At 41.2% G+C, this 25,489-nt stretch overlaps 1 protein-coding gene across 1 annotated transcript; it reads left to right on the top strand.

The window, feature by feature from the left end:
* Positions 1-1,998: 1,998 nt before the first annotated feature.
* On the top strand, positions 1,999-25,257 carry coq10b (coenzyme Q10B). The gene is made up of 5 exons (XM_078551824.1): positions 1,999-2,153; positions 12,087-12,233; positions 12,317-12,509; positions 14,823-14,924; positions 23,587-25,257. Exons 1-5 carry the CDS (start codon positions 2,056-2,058, stop codon positions 23,752-23,754), a joined length of 708 nt encoding a protein of 235 aa, XP_078407950.1. The 5' UTR covers positions 1,999-2,055; the 3' UTR covers positions 23,755-25,257.
* The last annotated feature ends 232 nt before the right edge of the window (positions 25,258-25,489 follow it).

The raw sequence follows: 25,489 nt of genomic DNA, 5'->3' as shown, positions 1-25,489 counted from the left end.
TTCCAAATTTGTCGATATATAAGGATTGTAAATTTTGGTGTGTTTGTAGCTGACCTGACAGCGGATCATATCTATTCTTCATGCCATCCCTTAATATAAATCACTAAATGCCATGAACATTTATGACAAACTATTGATTTGTCTAATATGGAAGGGACAGCTACACAACTGGGGAATTCCAAAGTCAAATGTGAGTCTGTACCAAATTAGTGTTGCAAACACAAAAGTTGCTGGAAAAACTCAGCAGGTCTGACAGCATCTGTGGAGAGGAAGACAGAGTTAATGTTTCGAGTCCATATGGCTCTTCATCAGAACTAAAGAGAAATAGAAATGTGGTGAAATATAAGCTGTTTAAGGGGGGTTGGACAGGTGAAGCTGGATAGAGGGCCAGTGAAAGGTGGAGACAAAAGAGAGATTGCCAAAGATGTCATAAGCAAAAGGACAAAGGGGTGTTAACGGTGGTGGTATTAGATAAAGGATGTGCTAATGGTGACATTAAGGATAGATAGCAGGATGAGTGACAGATGGCCCTATTGGGGGTGGAGTGGGGGGAGGGGATCGAAATAGGCTAAAAGGTAGGAATAAAACAATGAATGGAAATAAATTTTAAAAATAATAATAGAAATAGATGGGAAAAGAAAAATATATGTAAAAAAAAAATTAGTATTGCACGCATGTCTCCTGATCAGATGAGATGTTATGCTCGGTTGGATGCAAAAGATCCGGTACCATTATTTTGAAGAAGAGCAGCGGAGTTATTCCCAGTGTCCTCGCCAATATTGACCCATCAATTAACATAAAAAATAGATTATCCAGTCATTCTCAGGGTGCTGTTTGTGGGAATTAGTCATACGCAAATTGGCTACCGCGTGTCCTACATCACAACAGTGGCTCTACTTCAGAAAGTACCTAATTGGCTGTAAAGAGCATGGAGAGGTCAAATGTTCGTGAAAAGTGTTATATAAATTCAAGCCTTTCTTTCTAACAGTTAGCCAAGAGTGTTGAGAAAATGGCTAGGAGCAGTCCAACAGCTTTACCCTTTTGAATTAAGGGTATATGCATACTGCTGAGGGCCAAAAGAGGGAGCAAATATAAGAAATAGGTCGCTGCAGACACGTACTGAAGGCCTCTGTCCTCAAAGGAATGTTTTAAATTCGCATGAAGAGAATACCACAGCACATTGTACTGTGATTTTAACATGCACAGAATCTTATTTTTAAACGGTTGCATGGGTGAAAGTCTACAATAAAACTCTAATTATGCTGACAGTCGTAATAATAAATGGCAGGGAGTAATCTAAACCAGGTTTATACAGTTGAAGCATAATTTGGAGGCATGTAAATTCGCATCTTTAAACGTAACTCCAATCCCAACAAAATATCTTGGGTTCCTATTATATTTTCCTATATACAATTGTTTTGCTTATGGCAGATTTGGGGTACATATAATGCCGTGTCCTTTCATCGAACTGAACAGTCGGGGAAATAAATTGCATTTCCAAAAGCACAGTATGTCTGGTTTCCCAACTTGCTACTTTTACCGTTTTTATTTATTTCGACAACAGTTCTGTCTTTTACCTGTTTGGCATGTTGGCTAATTTCCTGATTATGAAATAAATTTGATAAAAAGTTTATTTTTTTCTCTTCGGCAGTTGCAAAAGGTAGTATAACCACCAGACTTATGATGTGTAAGGTAATATTTTAATTCCGGCTATATCTGAACATTAATGTTGGTCACATTTGCAGGGTATTTTTAAAAGCAGTTACCATATATGTCTAAGGCATGTTTGTCTCGAGGTAATCCGACCACTGGCAGCGCCGCTGAATCCCGTGACAAACCTTTACATAACCTGCCAGTGGAAACCTTGTGACGTAACTGGATTGACGTTCCACGTTGCCCAGCAACCCGCCACCACCCTCTCCGGAGAAGACGGCGGTGCAGCCAATCAAGTGGCAGGATGTGGCGGGAGGGGCGCGGCAAGGGAGCCGTCGCGTCAGGTGGGCGGGCTACCGGCTGACGTCAGCAGGCGGGCGGCCGGCCTTCACAAAGGGTGAAATGGCGAGGAGCGGCAGGCCTCTCAGGAAGGTTCTCTGCGATGTCTTCGAGTTTCCCGTCTACCTTGCCCGGGAGAGACAGGCTAAAAACGCCGTGAGGTAGAGTTTCTGACAGCTTTAATGTGCTTGCCGGCCTTGTGAGCACTTCACCAAACTCTCCCCCTCTCCTCTTCTTCTGCCTCCAAGCTGCCGACCTTGGAAAGTTTGGGGACCGCTTTCGGTTTTCGGTCCCAAAGGCCGGGTTGATTTTTCTGTTGGGGGCAGCTGTTGCGAGCGGATATGGTTTAGCTTCAGCCGGGTGGGAAGGCAGCTTTGAATAATAATTGGTGCCGGTTAAAATCTGGGCCACAATTTTAATATTTTTTGTCGGGGTAGGGGGTAGCCAGAGCGCGATTTTTAAACTGCAGCAACTGGTCAGATTCACATCGTTTGATTATGCCCTTGGCGCATCGGGTCTTCTATTGTATCAGAATCCTATTAGATCTGCTTGAAATTACAGATCCAGCATTGCAGTTGTTTAAAATAGCACAGCGGGAGTCTCTAGTAGCGAGCATTATAACTGAAGTTATTTAAGAAGTGATTTAAATAATGAGGTGAAAACAGCAATCAAACTTTTTCGTAACAGCGAGTGGCTAAATTTTTTGTTATGGGTAAAATAAGTGATTTAAGTTGTATGGTGTTGGATATTTTCAAATATCCATTTTTGAAATATCTCCAAACATATCAAGGGCTAACCTGAGTTTGTCCCATCAATCTGGGCTGTGCTATACCTGACCTGGGATGCTAGATGCATCAGATAGAAAACGTTCCGTATTCCAGTGCTAACATTCATCAACTCTGGATTAAGTTATATACATTCAGCTTCCTCCATGAAGACTTGCCTAAAATATCTATTGGGTTGTAAATAGTAAGGAGGATAGCCTTCGATTACAGGAGGTGTGCTGATCAGTGGCAAATGGGTTTTAATCCAGATAAATGTGAGGTGATGCACTTGGGCAGGACAAACAAGGCATGGGAATATACGATGAATGGTAGGACCCTGGGAAGTGCCGAAGATCAGAGGGACTTTAAGGTAGCGGGACAGGTAGATAAGGTGGTTAAGAAGGCATATGGGATACTTGCCTTTATTAGCTGAAGCATAGAATATAAGAGCAGGGAGGTTATGCTGGAACTGTATAAAACGCTGGTTAGGCCACAGCTAGAGTATTGCGTGCAGTTCTGGAATCCGCATAATAGGAAGGATGTGATTGCACTAGGGAGAGTGCAGAGGAGATTTACCAAGATGTTGCCTGGGCTGGAGAGTTTTAGTTATGAGGAGAGATTGGATAGACTGGGGTTATTTTCCCTGGAGCAGAGGAGATTGAGGGGGGACATGACTGAGGTGTATAAAATTATGAGGGGCATAGATAGGGTAGACAGGAAGGAACTTTTCCCATTGGTGGAGGGATCAATAACCAGGGGGCATAGATTTAAGGTAAGGGGCAGGAGGTTTAGAGGGGATGTGAGGAAGAATTTTTTCACCCAGAGGGTGGTGGGAATCTGGAACTCTCTGCCTGAAAGAGTGGTAGAGGCAGAAACCCTCATAACATTTAAGAAGTATTTGGATGTACACTTGTGATGTCATGGCATACAAGTCTATGGGCCTAGTGCTGGAAAATGGGATTAGAATAGTTAGGCACTTGTTTGACTGGCGCAGACTCGATGGACCGAAGGGCCTTTTTCTGTGCTGTTGACCTGTATGACCCTATGACTCTGTTATCAGTATGAAGAATTATAATTAAATCTCCTCTGGGTTACACCCATTTTGCATACTATTTGCACACACGATACCAGGAAACAGGTTGGTAACCAGGTTGCTGCGCTTTTGAGCTGACTGCATGGACTGCCAGAAAACAGCATGTAGTGAGATTCCTGTGTAAATTTCTATCCCTGTTGCCATATGCCCAGATGGCTCAGGTGAGATAGAATTTTACTCCATGTTAACTCATTAACAGGAGTCTTCAGCAAAACATTTTACATACCTTACTGCTAGCTTCACTTGTAGTGGAGTGAATGTTTTGTACCTTTTGCTATCCTTTGTCACCAAATTACAACACTAAATAGTACATCTGAAATCTTTCTTCTTTGGTATTTAACTTTATTTGGTTAGCATTAATAAGCTCAGTATTTCATACTGCAACCTTGGAGTCTGGAATTAATAATTGTGTGATATCCTTGACTGTGAATGAACTTGTGGATATACAGCATTTTTGACTGATGCAGCAACCTGCAAAAATGGTGGTAGGACAATTGAACGCTTTTGTAAAAACTGGGCTTCAATGGAATTCTGTCTATGTTAATGACCCCTACCTTCCAAAAATGTGTAAACAAACCACATTCATGAGTTTCAAGAGCAACAACTTATATTTATGTAATGCAGTACAAAGTCCCAATGTGCTTCACAGGAGCATAATTAGACAAAAATTGTCACCAAGATGGAGATATCCAGACAAGTGATCAGAAGTTTGATCAATGAGATTAATTTTCAGGAACATTTTGAAGGAGAGGACAGAGAGAGAGTAGTTTAAGGCCTAGATGGCTTAAGCCACAGCCACCAGTGGTGGGGTGAAGGAAGTTGGGGATGCAAAAGGCACCAGACTTGGAGGAATGCTGAGCTCTAGGAATGTTTTGGCCTGGAGGATGTTTCAGGGATAAGGGGCAAGGCTATGGAGGGATTTGAATGTGAAAAAGTGACTCCCAGTCCACCACACCTTGCTTCAATGTAGTTCAGGAGACACAGGAGTGATGGGAAAATAACTGTTGGTGTGAGTTAGGACACAGGCAGTACAGTTTTTGTGCTTAAGTACATGGAGGGTGGAATATGGGATGCTGGCCAGAAAAGCATTGAAATAGTTGGGTCTGGAGGTAAGAAAAGCATGGATGAGGGTCTGTGCATCCGATGGGGTGAAGGAGGGGCAGGTTGGTTGGTAGCTTAGCATCACATAAAACACTGAGGTTGCTAGCCTGAGACAGCAGTGAGGGAGCGGGATGAATCATTGGCTAGGAAATGAAGCTTATAACATGGGCTGAAGGCGATAGCTTTGGTCTTCCTGGTGTTTGATGGAATGAAATTTCTTTCTCTGGGACTGGATGTCAGATGGTCTGACGAGGTGATGGAGTAACACAGTTGGGTGTCATCGGAGTATGTGTGGAGCTAGATGTGTTTGTGATGAGGTTGCTCTGTGTAGCCATAGCAGTGACTATTTTTTCCCCAATGCTTTCTTATTTTTGAATGTCATCTGCATGGAGATGCTGCTGCTACTGCTGACAAGCTATGGTCACTCTTAACTAGAGAAGGAAAATTACATTCTCTTATACATAATGTCTTAAAAAATCATCTCCACACCTTTTTAAAAAAAAAATCTTCATGACTCTTTGGAACTCCAAACTAATTTTAAGTTGCAAAGCATTTTCTTTAACCTTGTACAGCACTCTTAACAATTTCCATTGCTTTACTAATAATAGCACTCTTCTGTTCTATTAAAGAATGAGCTCCTTTTGTTTGTCCTCGATTGTTTTCCTGTTTCACGAAGTACAATTGACGTCAGAGAGATTGAGGAAAGAGAGATGTATCTGATTTTCTGTGGTGGGAATGTTGTGCAAGATGACCACTTGGTGACTCAATAGCAAGACAAATGATTGTTTTAACCGTGATGCATGTTTTATTTGGCAAACAAATATAACATTGAAATAAAGGTAAAAAAAATGCTGGAAGTATTCAAAAGGTCAGGCAGCACCTGTGAAGGGAGAAGTTTTTTTTCAAGTTGATCTTTTGTCAAAACTGGAAAAAACTAGAGATGTAATAGCTTTTAAGCAAGCACAGAGGCAGGATAAGGAGGTGGGGGAGGATAGAACAAAAGAGAAGATCTATGATGGGATGAAAGGCAGGAGAGGTTAAATGACAAAAGGGATGGTGATGCAAGACAAAAGGAGATGGTAATAGGACAAGCAAAGATTCAAGTAATAGGCCTTGAGGTGTAAATGGAATTGGCAGAGTCATCAGCAACAGCTGGCATCTGGAAGAAAATGGGGCTGAAATTGTGGTCTGAAATTGTTGAACTCAGTATTGAGAATGGAAGGCTGTAATTGAAAGATGAGGTGCTGCTCTTCAGTGCGGGGGGCTGAGGACAGGTCAGAGTGGGTCTGGGCTGGAGCATTAAAGTGGCAGTGACCAAAAGCTTGGGATCATGCTTTCAGACTGAAAGAAGGTGTCCTGCAAGGTTGTCATCCAATCTGCATTTGGTCTCCCCAGTGTAGGCAAGACTACATCATGAGCAGCGAATACAGTATGCTAAATTGATAGTACAAGAAATTTGCTGCTTTACCCAGAAGGAGCGTTTGGTGCCTGGCATGTTGGGAAGTGAGGACGTAAAAGGGTAGGTGTTGCATTTCATCCATGGGAAGGGGAGGACGTGTAGGGGAGATTGAGGAATGGACCGGGGTGTCGTGGAGGGTCCCTTCAGAATTCTGAAAGAGATGGGGAAGGAAAGATATGTTTGGTGGCATCACACTGGAGGTGCCAAAAATGGTCGAGGATGATCTTTTGAATGTGGAAGGTGAGAACAAGGGGGACCCCGTTTATTGTTTTTGGAGATCGGGTCAGGGGTGAGAAGTTTGGGAAAAGGAATGGACATGGTTGAGGGCCCTGTGAAGGGTGAGAAATCACAGACCTGAAATATTAACTCTTTCTGGTATACAAACAGTAATTTGGTAGTAAAGGGCTTGAATAATGCTGAAAAGAGAGACATGTTGCTGAAGCTTTTCATCTTGAACTCATCAGGACAAACACAAGAATGCCAAGTTTAAAGGATGTCAAAAATTTATATCACTGGAGAAAAGGGTGCTGGTTGGTTGGCAAGTCACCTCTCATATGTCGAGGCATTACCATGCTGTAGATCTATAGGCTCATCATGCTTCTGGGTAATTAAAAAAGAGTCCTTGCCTATAAATCTATGTGGCTCTTAACTCATGCAAATGAGCCATCTTATGAGCTGGACTGATTATCTTAAACTGGTTGTTGGTGTAGATATTAACGCATTTAGGATTGTTCATGTTCATGAACATGCTCCTCTGGCTGTTTGTAATAGGCAGAGTACAGACTGTACTCAACCAGCCCGTGCTTACAAAACCAAAAACGGAATCGCAGAATTTTGACAATGCAGGAGGCTATTCAGCCCATTGTGCCTGCACCGAATGAGCAATTTATTTAGTGCCATTCTCCCACCACTTCCTCATAACTCTGCAAATTTTTCCTTACAGAACATCTAAACAAAAACATCAAAAGCAAAACATATACTATTGGATTAATTGGGCAGCACTTGCTAAACAATCCTGATTTGTTTGGTAGCGCACAACTTGAGTATTGCTGAGAAAAAGAGACCTCCTTGAAGCTTTTTGTCCTACACTCACCAGGGCTCTTGCAAGAATACTAATATAAAGGGCAAACAACAATTTATACTGTATGTGAAGAGAGTGCAGATTGTTGGCAAGTGGACTCTAGTAGAAGTGTTGCAATGGAGTATGCACCAGTGATAGTGACTGACAGTTAATTGCCAAGCATTATTTGAAATTTAAACCAGGCAGCTTGACCCTGTTTGGTCAAGGCATTGCCCTAAGGAATGAGTCAGCAAATGGCTGTCACTTATTTTGTTTAGCTGAAACAGACGCAATGTGTGTACATGTTCGTTCTTTCTGCAAAGTATAGATAGCTTCCAGCACATGCAAATACACCACACTGTAAGCCAGACTGACAACCTTACATTGGTTGTCAGTGTAATTCTTAGCATAATGAAGATAATTTAGCAAATGTTGTCCAATCGCAGAATCACATCTAATGTTGGACACTGTTTTAGTTTTGCAAGCACGAGCTGGTTGGATATGGCCTGTATCTTGCCTATTACGAACAGTGGCTGGGACATGCTGTTTGATACGATCCGCCGGTCTTTGGGATGTATGGCCTACATACCTAGCATCATATTGGCACTGAAATTCATATACCACGTTTTCTCAGTTGTGTGATAAGCAGTATGTCTTTTTGGCCTGATGGCAGCATCCTGTTAGTGGTGAATACCATTCCTGTTGCTATTGTTTCGTAGCAGCGTCAAACAGCTAGCTTCACCTGTTATTCAAATTTTTGAAATACCTTGTCCTTCCAGAGTAATCTGAGGTAGATGGGGCATTTTGCAGGACCAAAAGTGATGGCCTGAGGCCAGTTCACGAGTGTGCGTGATATACAGCGTGAGATGATCTGTTCAGGGTAGCCATTACCTTGCAGGATGCCTTTGTGGCCTATTTCAGCATTAAGTTTGCATGGTAAGCAAATGGCCCAGGCCCTATTTACAAGGCTGCCGATAAGACCAATCTTATAGCACATGGAACTGAAAATCCCAACATCTATATTGACCAGTTAATATGCAGTTAACCGTGGTAGAGACCCTCCTGGCAGATTTCTCAACTACTACATCAAGGAAAAGGAGTTCATTTGACTGCTCCATTTCAAAGGTGAATTTGAGCGCAGGATGGAACCCATTATGCCATGTAAGGAAATTATTACTTGCAGCTGTGGATTTAAATATAGCAAGCGTATCATCCACATATCGGAAATATGCGAGGGGTAGGAGGTCAGGTGCCATTCCATCGAAGACGTGTTTCTCATGGAACCCAACAAAGATGTTTGAGAGCTAGAGGGGATCTCATGGCAACACCGTCTATTTGGGCATACATGGTGCCATTAAATTGAATTTAACTGTGCGAGTTGCCGAGTTCATATGTTCAATGAACACAGACTCATGCAATGGTGGTGGATCTAGATCGCCATGATATAGTGCCGCAGTGCAAATATCTATGAATTCCTTAAGCTGTATGTAATAATTTCCTTACATATCGTAATGGGCTCCATCCTGCACTCAAATTCACCTTTGAAATGGAACAGTCCAATGAACTCCCCTTCCTTGAGAAATCTGCCAGGGCGTTCTCTACCATGGTTTACCGGAAGCCTACCTTCACTGGTCAATATACTTGTTGGGATTCTTACAGTTCCACACGCTATAGGCTTGGTCTTATCGACAAACTTGTAAATAGGGCCCGAGCCATTTGCTCACCACATAAGCTTGATGCTGAAATAAGGCGCATCAAAGGCATCTTGCAGGATAATGACTACCCTGATCAGATCATTTTGCACTGTCTATCTCTCAAACTCATGAACGGGCCTAAGGCTGTCACTTTCGATGCTGAGAAGTGCCCAGTCTACCTCAGATTATCCTGGAAGGGCAAGGTATCTCAAAGATTCGTGCAACAGGTGAAGCTAGCTGTTTCAGGCTGCTACTATAGATTAGCAACATGAGCGGTATTCGCCACTAACAGGATACTGCTGTCAAGCCAAAAAGACATTCTGCCTATCACACAATTGAGTAACAAAAACAAAAATTGCTGGAAAAACTCAGCAGGTCTGACAGCATCTGTGGAGAGGAAGACAGAGTTAACGTTTCAAGTCTGTATGACTCTTCATCAGAACTAAAGAGAAATAGAAATGTGGTAAAATATAAGCTGTTTAAGGGGGGTGGGACAGGGAGCTGGATAGAGGGCCAGTGATAGGCAGAGGCAAAGGAGAGATTGCCAAAGATGTCATAAACAAAAGGTCAAAGGAGTGTTGACAGTGGTGATATTAGCTAAAGGATATGCTAATGGTGACATTAAGGATAGAAAGCAGGATGAGCAAGTGACAGATGGCCCTAGTGGGGGTGGGGTTGGGGGAAGGGATCGAAATAGGCTAAAAGGTGGAGATAAAACAATGGATGGAAATAAATTTTAAAAATAATAATAGAAATAGGTGTGAAAAGAAAAATACACAATTGAGTAATGTGGGTTATGAATTTCATGCCAGTGTGAGGCTAGCTAGGTAGGTCGTAAGTCACAAAGACTGGCAGATCGTATCAAACAGCATGTCCTAGCCGCTGTTCGCAATGGGCAAGATACAGACTGTATCCAACCAGCCCATGCTTGCAAAACTCAAAACTGTCCAATTTAGATGCGATTCCGCGATTGGACAACATTTGCTAAGTGCTCATTGTGCTAAGAATTACGCTGACAATCAATTGTCACTTGGGCTTGCGGTGCATTTGTGTGCTGAAAGTTACATATAATACACAGGGCTCTGATCTTTGCAGACAGAACATGTATGTACAATTGCGCCTGTTTCAGCTAAACCAAATAAGTGACAGCCATTCGCTGACTCATTCCTCAGTGCAATGCCTTGACCAATCAGGGTCAAGCTGCCTGGTTTAAATTTTAAACAATGCTTGGCAGTGAACTATCAGTCATCATCATCACTGGTGCATTCTCCATGGCAACACCTCTACCAATCAGGATCCACTTGCCTACTACCAATCAGGATCCACTTGCCTACTACCAATCAGCACTCTTTTTTTTTCAAATACAGTATAATTTGCTATCCCTTTATTGGTATTCTTGTGAAGTGTCCTGGTGAGTGCAAGATGAAAAGCTTAGATATGTCCTTTTTTTCCAGCAATACTTAAATTTTGAGTGTGCTAATTGTTCCACGAACAACCAATTTAAGAGAATCAGTTAAGCTTGTAACATGGCTTATTTATGCTTACTATTAGCGACATACATTCATATGCAGGGACCCGTTCTCTGCAACTAAAAGGAATATACTCAAGCCTTGTCTTTTCTGAATTATCTGGAAGCATGGGGAGCCTATAGTTCCCCATTGCTTTTCCCATGGCAACACCTCAGTCAATCAAAGTTGACTTGCCAACCAATCAGCACACCTTTCCTCCTGTAGTATAAATTGTTGTGATCCTTTGAAATTTGGCATAGTGTTTGTCTTGAGTACCAGATGGGAAACTTAAGCAACATGTCTCTCTTTTCAGTAAAACTCTGTTTCCATCTCCACAGATGATTCCAGGCCTGCTGAGTATTTTTGTTATTTTCAGTTTTTGTTTAGGGTGGAGGGGAATCCAGGTTGAGGGAAAAGGAAAGACATATCAGAGGCACTGGTATGGAAGGTAGCAACTTCAGAACAGATGAGACAGGAACTGGGAGAAAGGAAGAGCGTCCTTTACAGGAGGTATGGTGTTAGGAAATGTAGTGAAGCTATCTGTGGGAGTCGGTGGGCCTTTAGTGGATATTCGTTGATGGTCTATCCCCAGAGAGGCTGAGGAAGTGAAGAGTTGGAGATGGACAATATGAAGATCAAGGAGGAGTAGGATCCCAATCCTGTCGACAATGGACACTGTGTTTTTACAGGTATCACTCAGGAATGGGAATGCTGATTGATCTTTGTTTTCCTTCTGCATACCCCAGAGAACTTAAGGCCAACTTTAGAACCCCAATTATCACCTTCCTACGATACGCTAGCAGACTGAAACTTGAACTTTGAACTTTCCTGGTGTTTATGGCTTAGTCCCACACTATTTAGCACAAATATTTGACATTTTATTCTCGCCTATTACTTTCCTCTCTCTCCTTCAGTAGATTTTGTGCACATTGAATCAACTGTTAGTGAAGAGATTCATTTTAGCTGACTCTATGAACTGTTTAATATTGAAGACAATTTGGCACCTTATTCATGTCTCAGTATTGTCAGCATGGCACTATCAGCTGAATCATGTCAGATGCATATGGCATTCAAAATGGAGGTTAAACTAAACTAAAGTCCACAATTGACCCACCTAAGAAGCCTATTTATCAAATGATCACACGGAATCAAGTTGAGTTTCTGTTATATGTAGGGAAATGGTAAAAATTAGAATTTTATTTTGCGCATTTGTTCAATTTCAAACTGATCTAAGTCTTAATGGATCCAGAAGGAAATGGGTAAAATTTCCTTGGAGGGAGAAATTTGAACCAAAACAAAATGTTAATTTGACTTGTCTCAGTAAGTGTCACAAACTGTGTGCCAAATTCAACTTTATTTTGTACAACGGAATACAGTCTTATTGTCATGTTTAATTATAATATTTCCAATAACAGATATCTGTCATCTTGCGGCATTCTAATGAACAGAACTCCAGTAATCAAGACACCAAGACATTGCCTTACACAACAAAGAAGTTTTTTCAACCTTGCTGGGCCACTAATAAACAAGAAGAAAGAGTATTCTGAGAGACGAGTAATGGGGTTCGTAGTTTTGATGTTGTCTAAATTCCTTTTGCCACTTGTACATCAGTCTTGATGGTAAATTTGAACTTAATTTTTTTTAGGTTTTCTATGCTGGAAATGTACAACGTAGTGTCTGGTGTTGCTGACTACAAGCATTTTGTACCATGGTGCAAGAAATCAGACATCATATCTAAACGCTCAGGGTATGCTAAAGCTCAACTAGAAATAGGATTTCCACCAATAGTCGAACGGTACACTTCGGTTGTGACCCTGGTACGACCACATTTAGTTAAGGTAATGTTTCAATGTTAGAATATTCTCTTCAATATTTAAAAATTGAAAACAAAAACAGAATTACCTGGAAAAACTCAGCAGGTCTTGTTTTTTTGTTTTGTTTTGTTTTTTGTTTTAAAAATTGAAACTTGTGATTAAGATTTTCTCTTTAAATGGATTTTTTTCTTCTAATTTTCCCCTTACCCCTTCACTACCGAAGGTGTTGATTCCTCATTGAGACAGGCTGGCACAGGCATGATGGACCAAATGGCCTCCTACTGTGCTGTAACATTCTACAATTCTAGGCACTGGTCCACCTGCAGTACCTGGCCCAAATGGACTTTATTCACAGTGCAGTAACTCCAAGTCTCAATCACTGGCAACTCTTTTTTCAACTACTCACTTCATCAGGGGTGGCTGCATATGGAACAGCAGCTATGGTCAATTTCTTCCTCTCCACTACACCCCTTGCTGGTGCTGGGAATTTGAGGTCAGTTGTTGTGCTTTTGTCACTGTCCTTGCTGAATCAGTATGGACAGGTGATTAAATTCGGAACATTCCTGGTTTGCATCATTTAGCTACCTACTGGATAAAACCACTGAACCATCAGAGAAGCTTATAATTACCATATTATGTTCTAATAAACGCATCTTATACCGATGTTTTCAACCAAGAAAATCTCAATATGGGCAATGACTCATGTTCATTTCTGCATCTTCATTTACCTAAATTCACCCAATTTTTCTTTTTAAAATGGATGACTTTCAATAAATTGAAATATGCAAAGTATAGTTGAATGAAACTTAAGATGATGTGATGATGAAGCCTTCGATTGAGTTACAGGTTGAAATGCACTACCGCTCTTCCAAAATTTTAGTTTTGATAGATGCCCAACCACCACCACAACATGCCTCTTTCCCCCACCCCTCTCCCACTTAACCCCGCACTTCAAAGTTGCAGACAAATTGTGCCACACCATGTGCACTCTAGCATCACACCAAAGTGCCCATTCTGTGACAGTAGAAGAGAGTGCATTACAGCATTGCAACTTCAACTTGATGCTGTCTACACCCAACTCCCAGAAAAATGTATTTCATAACTCAAGTCGTTGGATACTCATCCGGAATAGGAAACCTAGATGATTTTTCTCTCTTTTTTTGACACAAGAACGCCATAGTCAGACAAACCACTCTACTCCTGCTCCTGGTTAAAATCAGCTAAATTGGAAATCCATTCTGAAACCACCTTGTCTATATGGCTTAGCTACTCACTCCCTTTACCAACTAAGTCATTGGGGAGTTTTTTTTTGAACTGGGTTATTTTTCTTCTATTTGCCCCCTTAAGTTGGTGAACTTTTGAATTTATAATTGTTGCATTTTGTGACATATACCAGAAAGAAGACATTAAATTTCTACCCTTATTTATTTTGTTTTTCCCTTCCTTCCTCATTTCTACCATCTACAGCAGTGTTGGCTTGGAACCTGCTCCCAGATTTCTGCCAACCTGCAGGAGCACAAAAGATGTGCCTTGCCTGCTGTGATTTTCCTCCTTGTCTGCTTATGAGGAAGACCCCTGATCAGATCTGTTCCACCTTGTTGACACAGGTAGAACTTCCTTTGAAGGAGAAATCACAACTATTCTATCATTCTGGTGGGCAGCATGTTAAAGCACTATGAATCTTGCTTTCTCACCACCACTCCCTGCACTCCTTATGTCCCAGCCCACCACCTTATGTTTATGCAGTTTAGTCATTAGGCAGTAATCAATGATAGTGTTTTATCAGGATATTCTGTATCCCACATATATATTTTAAAGTAACTTTGGCAGAAAAACCAATATGGGTCATTGTGTCTGGGACCTCTGAGTGGGGAAGGTCACTTGTACAAATGTGACCAGAATGAGTTGGAAGGCAAGTGGAAAGTGACCATGAATGCAGGGCACAGCAGTGTAGTGGTTGCAGTACTGGACCAGCAACCCCAGAATTTCAACTTCATATTCAACACTGATAAATTGTGAAATTAAATTTTGGTTATTTTGTAGCCTGCTGTGTTTACTTGGTTTACATGTGACTCCAATCTGTAGTATTTGGTTGATTTATTCCCCTGCACACTCACCATCATATGTAGTTAGCTCTTAATGTGTAATAAAAAGCAGTTTCTCATGGCAACGAAGGAAGAGTAATAAATGCAGCCTTACCAGCATTGTCTACACCGTGAACATTTTTTTGACCAGTCGAGTGTGCAGCCTTTTTAAGTGAAGTGTTTTGCAAAATCTACTGAATTATGGCACTTATTTTTTTCATGCAGCTAACATCATTATTACCATCAATTGCAGGCTTCTTGTACTGATGGGAGACTATTTAATCATTTGGAAACAAATTGGCGATTCAGCCCTGGAGTTCCTGGATATCCGAGGACCTGCACTGTTGATTTTTCGGTATGCTATGTGAGACTTGCCTCAGACTGCCTCAATGTTAGATTGACAGTAACCTTTCCTAAATGAAAATACTGTCGGTTCTTGATGTCCAGATTTAACTGATTTAATTCAACCCATTATAATGCTTTCTAATATGTCCTGTGCTGTGCAGTTTTAATCAGGAGAATATTTTTTTCTTCTTTGCTTTTCTTTTACATTTTATTTGCCCAAACAAAATTAAAGAATAGCTTAATGTATGAACTTGTGAGAAAAATAGAAAAGATCATGCCAAAGATGCAATTTGCACACCATTCACCCATCTCCTAACCATATTGTCATTTTAGAGAGGCAAAACTCAGAGGAAAAACATTGGGAATTCCTGACTTTTAAACAAATTTCAGCAGCTATGACTCTTCACAGAAATCAACTTTTTAAAAACAAAACTACCTTACTGCACCGCCACAACTGGAGATGTACTTTTCTCTTGGGAACACAGCCAGTTCCCTTTTTAAAGGACTAACGTGACTCCATACTCGCATGCCTTGACAGTCTGTTCCAGAGGACAATGACTCTGAAAAGAAGCACTTCTTCATGGCATCAAAATCTTTGCTTATGGATTTTATATGCATTACAATTGGCCTTTCATCTGTACTTATTAGATAGTCAATCTAACCAGACTGTATCAAAACTTCAGTCATAGTTGCATAAGCATCTTTCTCTAAAGTAAGTAACCTTAATATCAGATTTTATCCTCAAAGTTGCAAGATTCAATATCAATCTTTTTCTGCACCCTCTCCAGCTCATTGAAATCTTTTGGCATATAAGCCTATACCAAATATGTAGTTTTTTTACACAATGGTCTTGGGTCAACCAAAAACCCTATTTTGTACCTCATGCAGTTTTCATATTTTTAATGAGTGATTAATGCTTTCTTCCTTGTTGATCTGTTGCCATTAGGGGAAACAATGGCAGAGTGGCATTGCCACTGGACTAGTGAGCCAGGGGCCCAAGCTAATGCTCTGGGCACATGGGTTCCAATCCCACCATGGTAGCTGGTGGAATTTAAATTCAATTAATAAATCTGGAATATTTAAATTAAAAAAAAATAAATAAATCTGGTCTTAGTAATGGTGACTATGACAACTATCATTGATTGCTGCATGTAGACAGGGTAAAGGAGTTTCCCAAAGAGCTATAGTTCTGGCTCACTTTGGATAAGTGAGTGTCACCAAGTGAGGGTAATCCCAAGGTGCTGGAGAATAGGCAATTGAGGATGGTGTGAAAGGGAGGATGAGGAGCGATAATACTTCATATATACAATCAAATAAGATGTTATTGCCCCTGCTGATGAAGGTGGGCAGAGGTAATTTTTTTGCTACTATTTGACTGTAACTAATGATTCTCCAAAACTAATGGTCATATTTCAATGAAACTTGGTACATAGTGTGGCTCAAGGAAGAAAAGATTTATATTCGGTGAAAGATCCAGATCCTAGAATTTTTTAAAGGGTCCTTTAACATTGGGAGATAGGGTGAATTGACTTTTTTAGAATGTTGGTTGTTTTATTTCAAATGTTGTGGATTGTCTCAGCTGCTGTGGTGGAATTGGTCACAGCTGTCAAAAATGTGAACAGAGTTTTCGGAGCAGGTTGTTGGATGTGGCTCGGCCTGAAGCTTTTAATAAAATGGTATCTTTTTTCAGCTTTGTAGTTACAAAGCATCAGCCAGCCAGGGAAAAGCCTCCAGGAAGAGCTGTGTAATTGTAATAACGTTGAGTTAACAGAGTGTGTCGGAGGTATGTGCTCTACTGAGTGCCCTCTTCAGTGATTTGTCACTTCAAGTTGGAGTTGTAACAGGGACAGAGATTTAAACATGGAGCTGCAAGAACAGGGTATTGACTCTCAAATCTGTTCAAGAACTGAGGAGGTGAGAGATTCAAGATGGGGGCAGGGTAGAGTGGGATGGCAATAGTTTAACAGGATACATGGATCAAAGGATACACTCTATAGAATCTGTAGAATACCCTTGGTGTCATTGTGAATGAAATTAGAACCTTTATTTTTAAAAAAATGATTGAAGTCCAATAACTGTTTAATGAATCTGGATCAGATGGTTGTGTTTTCAAATTTCAAAGTCCTCGCTTGATGCAGTTAACAATGCTACCAATATTCTACGTAGATAAATGTAGATAAGTAATTCTCTGATATGGTTTGAACTACATAGAGTTAAGGACCAAGTCAGGCTTGACTAGACAGACATGGGAACTACAAATGCCCTCCATTACCAATGTATGAAGGGAAAACATCGGTCAAGCGTTTATATCCTAAAACTTACCAGTCACCCCATTCAGTGATTCATACTCACTGAATCACACTTTACAGACACTACCCCAGATACCATAATATCTGGGTACATCCTGTCTCACAAGCAGGACAGTCCCACCAGAGGTGGTGGGACAATGATGCCCTGGGCGTCCTCAACATTGACTCTGGACCCTGTAAAGTCTCATGGCATCAGGTCAGACATGGGTAAGGAAACCTCCTGCTGGCTACCACCTACAGTTCCCAGTACTCCTCAATTTGAACACTATTTGGAGGGGGAGCACTGAGGGTGGCAAGGGCACAGAATGTACTCGGGGTGGTCGACTTCACTGTTAAGATCAGAAGTGGAGATGTTTGCTGATCATTGTGTAATGTTCACCATTCGCAACTCCTCAGATACTGAAGCCATCTATGTTCATATGCAGCAAGAGCTGGACAATATCCAGCTTGGGCTGACAAGTGGCAAGTAACATTTGTGCCACACAAATGCCAGGCAATGACCATCTCCAACAAGACAAAACCTAACCATCTCCCCATGGCATTACCATCATTGAATTCCCCCACTATCAACCTAACTCGCCTCCTGACTCCCCAGAGTCTGTCCACCATTTACAAAGCATGTTAGGGGTGTGATGGAAAGCTCTCCACTTGCCTGGATGAGTGCAGTTCTAATGACACTTGAGGCTTGACATCATCCAGGACAAAGCAGCCTGCCTGATTTGCACCCCATCCACCGCTTTAGACATTCACGTCAGCCCCACTGTTGCAGCAGTGTGTACCATCTACAAAATGTCCTGCAGCAACTCGCCATGGCTTCTTTGACAGCACCTTCCAAAGCTGCAACCTCAATCACTTAGAAGGACATGGGCAGCAGATACATAGGAATACAACCGCCTGCAAGTTCCCCTCCAAGCCTACATGTCATCTGACTTGACATCTCTGTTCCTTCACTGTTGTTGGGTCAAAATCTGGAACTCCCTTCCAAACAGCACTGTGGGTGTATTTATACCACATGGACTGCAGCGGTTCAAGAAGGTGGCTGACTACTAGCTTCTCTAAGGCAATTAGGGGTGGGCATTAGCGAAGCCCACATTCCGTGCTGGTGTATTTTTTTTCTTGAGGAGGGAACAAGGTTGATAAGGGCAATGCTGTTGATGTGGTGTATGTGGATTTTCATAAGGCATTTGATACAGTGCCACACAATAGACTTGTGAGCAAAATACTAGCTCATGGAATAAAAGGAAAAGTAGGCACTTGGATAAGAAATTGGCTGAGTGACAGGAAACGATAGTGATAAATGGTTGTTTTTTAGATTGGAGGAAGGTCTGTAGTGGAGTTCCCCAGGGGTCAGTGTTGGGACCCTAGCTGCTCTTGATATATATTAATGACCTAGACTGTGGTGTGCAGGACAGGATTTCAAAATTTGCGGATGATACGAAGATTGGAAGCATTTTCAACTGTGATGACTTGAACTTCAAAACAACACAGACATTGATGGATTGGGCAGACAAATGGCAGATGAAGTTCAATGCAGAGAAGTGTGAGGTGATTCATTTTGGCAGGAAGAATATGGAGAGACAGTATAAAATAAAGGGAGAAACTCTAAAGGATGTGCAGGAACAAATGGACCTTGGTGCATATGTATATATGTCCTACCACCTTCAATGACTTGTTGAGAGAGCAGTTAATAAAGCATGTGGTATCCTAGGTTTTGTTAATAAGGGCATTGAGTACCAGAATAAGGAGGTCATCTTAAACTTGTATAAGACGCTAGTTAGGTCTCATCTGGAGCACTGCATCCAGTTCTGGGAGACATACTTGAGGAAGGATGTGAAGGCATTGGAGAGAGTACAGAGGAAATTCACAAGTATGATTCCAGGGATAAAGAACTGTAGCTGTGAGGATAGATTGAAGAAGTTGGATCTGTCTTCCTTAGAGAAAAGAAGGCTAAGAGGAGACTTGATAGAGGTATTCAAGATCCTGAGAGGTATGGACAGGGTAAGTAGTGTGAAACTTTTCCCACTTGAGTACATCAAGAACTAGAGGGCACAGGTTCAAAATAATGGGCAAAAGGAGTAGAAGCGATGGGTAAGAGAATTTTTTCTCAGAGGGTGGTTGGAGTCTGGAACCAATTTCCTGAAGGGGTGGCGGAGGCAGATTCGATTTAGGTATTCAAAAGGGAGTTGGATTGCTTCCTGAAAAAGAATGTGCAAGGTTACGGGGATAAGGCAGGGAAGTGGGATTAGGTAGAGTGCTCTTTCAGTGAGCCAATGCAGATTCGATGGGCTCAATGGCCTCCTTCTGCACTCTAAAGATTCTGTGATAAATTTTAAAAATATGCTCATCAAGGATAGTTTCCCTATTTTATAGCATGCAACTCCGTTACTATCTACTAATTAATCGTTCTCAAGAGATTGTAGTGCCCAAGTTTGATTTTTCCCTGCTGCTCTACCCCAGAAGTCGAATGTCTGATTTGGCCATTTTTTTTTACCTTTCAGATATTTCACCAAATAAACTACTTTTGCATAAATCTATTTTGTCAAATCTTGTGAAATGGATTGTGACATGATAATCTTTGTCATGAAAGCTCCTTCTAAGGTCCCTTTTTTAATTTTTATTACTGGAAATAGATGAAGAGCAATCATACACAGGCAGCAGCAATATCTAGCTCTGGCTCCGTGGTAGCACTATCGCTTGAGTTAGATTGTGGATTCAAGTCCCACTCTAGAGACTTGAGCACAAAATTGAAGCTGTCACTGGCAGTAATGAGGGAGTGCTGCACTGTTGGAGGTGCTTTCTTTCAGCTGAGGCATTAAACCAAGGTGTTCTCAAGTGGATGTAAAAAAAAAAAAAAAATCCCATTGCGCTGTTTTGAAGAAGAGCTGGGCAATTTTCCCTGCTGTCTTGCCAATATTTATCCCTCGATCAGCATCACTTAAAAATAGATTTTCTGGTAGGTAGATAGAAGGCATAGGTAGGGTTCTAAATGAATAATTTGTGTCACTGTTCACAAGTGAGAGGGACAACATGGGTATGGAAATCAGGCAGAAGGACTGTGATATAATTAAAGAAATTAGCATAAAAAGGGAGGAAGTTCTAAGTGGGCTGGCAGGCTTAAAAGTAGATAAATCTCCAAGTCTGGATGAAATGTACCCCAGGCTGTTGAGTGAGGCAAGGGGGGTAGATAGCAGGGGCGCTGGCAATAATTTTCAATGCCTCTCTGGCCACAGGGGAGGTGCCAGAGGACTGGAGGACAGCCAATGTGGTACCGTTATTCAAGAAGGGAGGAAGGGATAAACCAGGGAACTACATGCCAGTCAATCTAACCTCAATGGTAGAGAAACTATTGGGAGCAATTCTGAGGGACAGAATTACTCTACACTTGGAGAGGCAGGGATTAATCAAAGACAGTCAGCATTGTTTTGTTAAGGGGAGGTCATGTCTGACCAATTTGATTGAATTTTTTGAAGAGGTGACCAGGTGTGTAGATGAGGGCAATGCATTTGACGTGGTCTACTTCGACTTCAGCAAGGATTTTAATAAGGTTCCGCATGGGAGGCTGATAATGAAGATAAGAGCCCATGGGATCCAAGGCAATTTGGCCAATTGGATCCGGAATTGGCTGAGTGGCAGGAAGCAGAGGGTGATGGTCGAGGGGTGTTTTTGTGACTGGATGCCTGTGTCCAGTGGGGTTCCACAGGGATTGGTGTTGGGTTCCTTGCTGTTTGTGGTATACGTAAATGATTTAGGCTTGAATGTAGGAGGGTTGATCAGTAAGTTTGCGGATGACACAAATTGGTGGGGTGGTAAATAGTGAGGAGGATAGCCTTAAATTACAGGAGGATATAGAAGGGCTGATCAGTGGCAAATGGAATTTAATCCAGATAAGTGTGAGGTGATGCACTTGGGCAGGACAAGTAAGGCACGGGAATACACGATGAATGGTAGGACCCTGGGAAGTACCGAGGATCAGAGGGACCTTGGTGTACATGTCCACTGGTCCCTTAAGGTAGCGGGACAGGTAGATAAGGTGGTAAAGAAGGCATATGGGATTCTTGCCTTTATTATCTGAGGCATAGAATATATAAGCAGGAGGTTATGCTGAAACTGTATAAAACGCTGGTTAGGTCACAGCTAGAGTATCGCGTGCGGTTCTGGAATCTGCATTATGGGAAGGAAGTGATTGCACTAGAGAGTGCAGAGGAGATTTACCAGGATGTTGCCTGGGCTGGAGAGTTTGTTACGAGGAGAGAATGGATAGACTGGGGTTATTTTCCCTGGAGCAGAGGAGATTGAGGGGGGACATGATTGAGGTGTATAAAATTATGAGGGGCATAGATAGGGTAGACAGGAAGGAACTTTTCCCCTTGGCGGAGGGATCAATAACCAGGGGGCATAGATTTAAAATAAGGGGCAGGAGGTTTAGAGGGGATGTGAGGAAGAATTTTTTCACTCAGAGAGTGGTGGGAATCTGGAACTCACTGCCTGAAAGGGTGATAGAAGCAGAAACCCTCATAACATTTTAGTAGTATTTGGATGTGCACTTGTAATACCATGGCATACAAGTCTATGGGCCTAGTGCTGGAAAATGGGGTTAGAATAATTAGGTACTTGTTTGACAGATTCGATGGTCCAAAGGGCCTTTTTCTGTGCTGTAGACCTCTCTGACTCTATGGTCATGCAACCCATTGCTTTATTGCTTGCATTTCTGTGGTGCCTTTTTAGGGCTTTTGAAACTTTGACTCTGTTTCTCTCTTCATGAATGAATGACTTGTTTTCAGCATTTTTAGTTTTTGTTTCAGATTTCCAGCATCAGCAGCATCTTGCTCTTGTTGAGGCCTTTGGGCAGGTCACCGAAGAGTATCTTTAATGTAGAGGCCTAGGGAGAGAATTTAAGAGCCTAGAACCCAGGCACCTGCAGGCACAGCTGCCAGAGGAGGAGTGATTAGGATCTGGATCCACAAGAAACCAGAATTGGAGTAGTAGAGAACTCAGGACTACAGAGATCTTGGAGTATGGTAGGGCAGGGGAAATTAGAGGTGGGGAAGGTGTGATGCCATGGAGGGATTTGAAATCAAGAATGAAAATTCCAAAATTCAGACATTGGTGGACAGGGAGCCAGTGTAGGTCAGTGAGCTCAAGAGTGATGGGTGAATGGGATTTGTTGTAAATCAGGATACAGGCAGCAAATTTTTGGATGACCTCTGGTTTTCAGAGGGCATAAGATCAGAAATCAACCAGGTGATTGAAATAGTCAAGTCTAGAGGTAAGAAAGGTGTGGGTGAGAGTTTTAGCAGATGGGTGTGCTGTGTACACTACAATAATGACTACATTTCCAGAAGTACAATATCTCATTAGCTGAAGAGTGCTTTGGATTGTCCCAAGGATGTGAATGGTATTACATGAATTGTTCGTTTGTTGGTGTCGTCTTCCCAGGTTTACTGCCATGGATCTCCACCTCTGTCTGCTGCCCTTTCACATTCTGCATAAATCAACTGCATCCAGTCATCCATTTTCCCCTCCTGTTTTCTGTCAATCTTTCCTTTGAATAATTATGTCTGTCTGTATCTTTCTCTTTGATGTTGTACACTAATTTAATTTTCTCCAGCCAACTGCAGCACATCCTTTGTCTTTGTAAGATATGCAGAATATCCTGTGTTCACATCTCAAATGCATTTAGCTTACTAAAAGTCTCTTTGTCTATTGTCCATGTTTCTGAAGCATATAACATGGACGACAAGATGTAGCACCTCAGCATTCTTTCCTAAGGTTCGGTTTCCTTGATAACACATCCATCTTTCTGACAAAGCTGGTCTTGGCTATCTGGTATCCTGTACACTGAAGCTATCTTCAGAGACAGAAGATCTACCAGGCTGTAACATTGGTGGGTTGAACATCGACAACTTGAGATACACAACACAGATTGCAGAGTCATAAGAGGCACTACAGGAAATTGTAAACAAAGTGAAAGCAAGGAGTGAAGAACATGGATTAAGAATGAATGTTAAGACCACCTAAGAGCGGTGATGAGCAGAGACCTCACCCTGGAAATGAAAACCAAAATGAATGGGCGAGTCCTGGAACCAGTGAAAACATTCACATACCTTGGGCAGATTATCAGAGATGATGGGCTATGTGATTTGAGATCCAAGAGAGAATTGAGCTAACCAAGACCAGCTTTGTCAGAACGAAGGACGTTATATAAATGCAAGTCAGAAAGGCTGCTTTGCAATGTTCCAACTGCTACTGATTGTTTGCCTATCAGATTCTACATTTGTATTAAGTTAAACATGCTAGTTTTATTCTGTACTGTTCTCCAAATGTAAAAGGTGGCTGCATTTAATCTTGTTTTCTTACCTATAGGTTTCTTTTGAATTCCGTTCTTTGCTGCACTCTCAGCTTGCCACTGTGTTTTTTGATGAAGTTGTTAAGCAGATGGTAGCAGCATTTGAAAGAAGAGCAAAGAAAATATATGGTCCAGAAACTAACATCCCACGAGAACTTATGCTTCACGAGGTGCATCACACGTAAATAAAGGTTGGAAGAGGAACCGTTGTAGGTCCCCTTAAAAGTTGTATAATTTATTTATTAGTGTGGTGACTTTCTTTACCTACATGTATCACTTGATTTTTCATACAACACTGTAACCTTTTTGGAAAGGCTTTCTAAATGTTACAAACAGAAGATGCATTATATAGATGCAAGTAAACATGTATATAAAGTGCAAATATTTCAGCTGTAACTAAATGTAATTTTTCCACATGTTGTGGTGCATTATTAAGCTGGACTGGCTGCAATAACTTGTTTTAGTCTGTGCAGATGGAGAAGGCAGCCAAGTTTCTATTTATATAGCTATATTTTGGGCTGTTCAGGTTCCATGAGCAGTGAGATTTTAGTGTCAAACACTAATTCAATTAAAGTCAAATTATACATTTTAAAGGCTAACAGATATTTTCATATTTTTTTTTAGCTGTATACCATAAACCTTTAGTTTGATCCCCAACCAGCTGAAATGGGGCCATCTGGAAGTTTGATAGCCGTAACAGCTTAATATTTAAGTGTTAATTTATGGAAATAAAATCTATGGTTAGTCTCAATTAGTGCCACTGTAAAGCACCAATTGCAGAGTAACCTGGTAACAATTTGTTCTAAAAGTAGATTAACAAATTAAGATATCTATACAAATAAAATTTCAGCCGCCTTCACCAGTCGGACAAAGATGACAGCTTGACATTTTCTCCATTCTTTGCCAATGATATGCAAATGCAACAGTTTTTATTTCCCTAGTAATGTAACAGTGAACAGTTGAAGATCCCCTCTTGCAAATGTGGTACTATGCTACTACATCGATCTTATTGAGCATGTTGTCTTGTCTTTAAATAGACTACTGTAGAAGATGGCATAACTCTATTGCATGAGTTAAATCTTTGCACTTGTTACCAGTGCATGTTGAGTCAGACCAGAGAACATTCATTCAATCATGGATGAAAAGTGTGTACACATTCGAGAACAACTGTGAAGTATTAAGTTGTGCTCAGGCAGCCATAAAATAAAAATTGAACTCCTGCCTATTATAGTCCATAGAGATTAGCTCCAGTTTGTAACTGGACAATAAAATTATGCTGTATTTATGATTTAATGTATCTTTGTGCCTTGTGATTTTCTTCTGAACTTCCTATGAATTGTGAAAGGTAGAAATATTGTAAACTACCTCCAAGTAGATAAAATATACTCTTGTAATACTGGAATGGCTTCTCAAAAGTAATTTAAAAATCAGGAGTCATGCTACATTTGGGGAGATGGGAGGTGGTCAGGTGGGAAGTAAACTCTGCATTGCTTCAGTTTGCCAGCCAAACTGATGTCACTTTTGGTAAAGCCATTTTTATTTATAAACCCCTACATGTGACTTCAAAGGGCACAAGTTCATGTTCCAATCTTGCACATGAGGTTCAATCTAAGATCTGTGTAAAGTGTATATAGCATTTTTGGGGCACTTGTGTAATCTTGCCTCTGCTCAATAAACAAAATTCCACTGACTAAGTATTGCAGATAATACTTTCATGATCAGCTAGGGAAATTGTGGTACTAGTATAGCACTTTACTAAATTATTTTCCAAACCATAAAACTACTCCACAGAAGTCACAAAACAAGTGTGATAACCATCTGTTTTTATTTATGGTATTGTTACATGATATGATCTTGTACTGCGCTGGAGAGAGTACAGATCTGAGTCTTGTTTTTCACAGAAAACCTGCCTTGATCATT

This window comes from Cetorhinus maximus, chromosome 11 (assembly GCF_964194155.1).
Source record: "Cetorhinus maximus chromosome 11, sCetMax3.hap1.1, whole genome shotgun sequence".
NCBI classification, from domain to species: domain Eukaryota; kingdom Metazoa; phylum Chordata; class Chondrichthyes; order Lamniformes; family Cetorhinidae; genus Cetorhinus; species Cetorhinus maximus.
This window is presented reverse-complemented; position numbering and strand designations above follow the sequence as displayed.

What these genes read in the sequence shown, in the direction of transcription:
- coq10b (XM_078551824.1), top strand. Translation starts at nt 2,056, where the DNA reads ATGGCGAGGAGCGGCAGGCCTCTCAGGAAGGTTCTCTGCGATGTCTTC. An exon ending in TCTGAGAGACGAGTAATGGG is followed by an intron (nt 12,234 to 12,316) that starts GTTCGTAGTTTT and finishes AATTTTTTTTAG; the next exon opens with GTTTTCTATGCTGGAAATGT. An exon ending in CCTGCACTGTTGATTTTTCG is followed by an intron (nt 14,925 to 23,586) that starts GTATGCTATGTG and finishes TCTTACCTATAG; the next exon opens with GTTTCTTTTGAATTCCGTTC.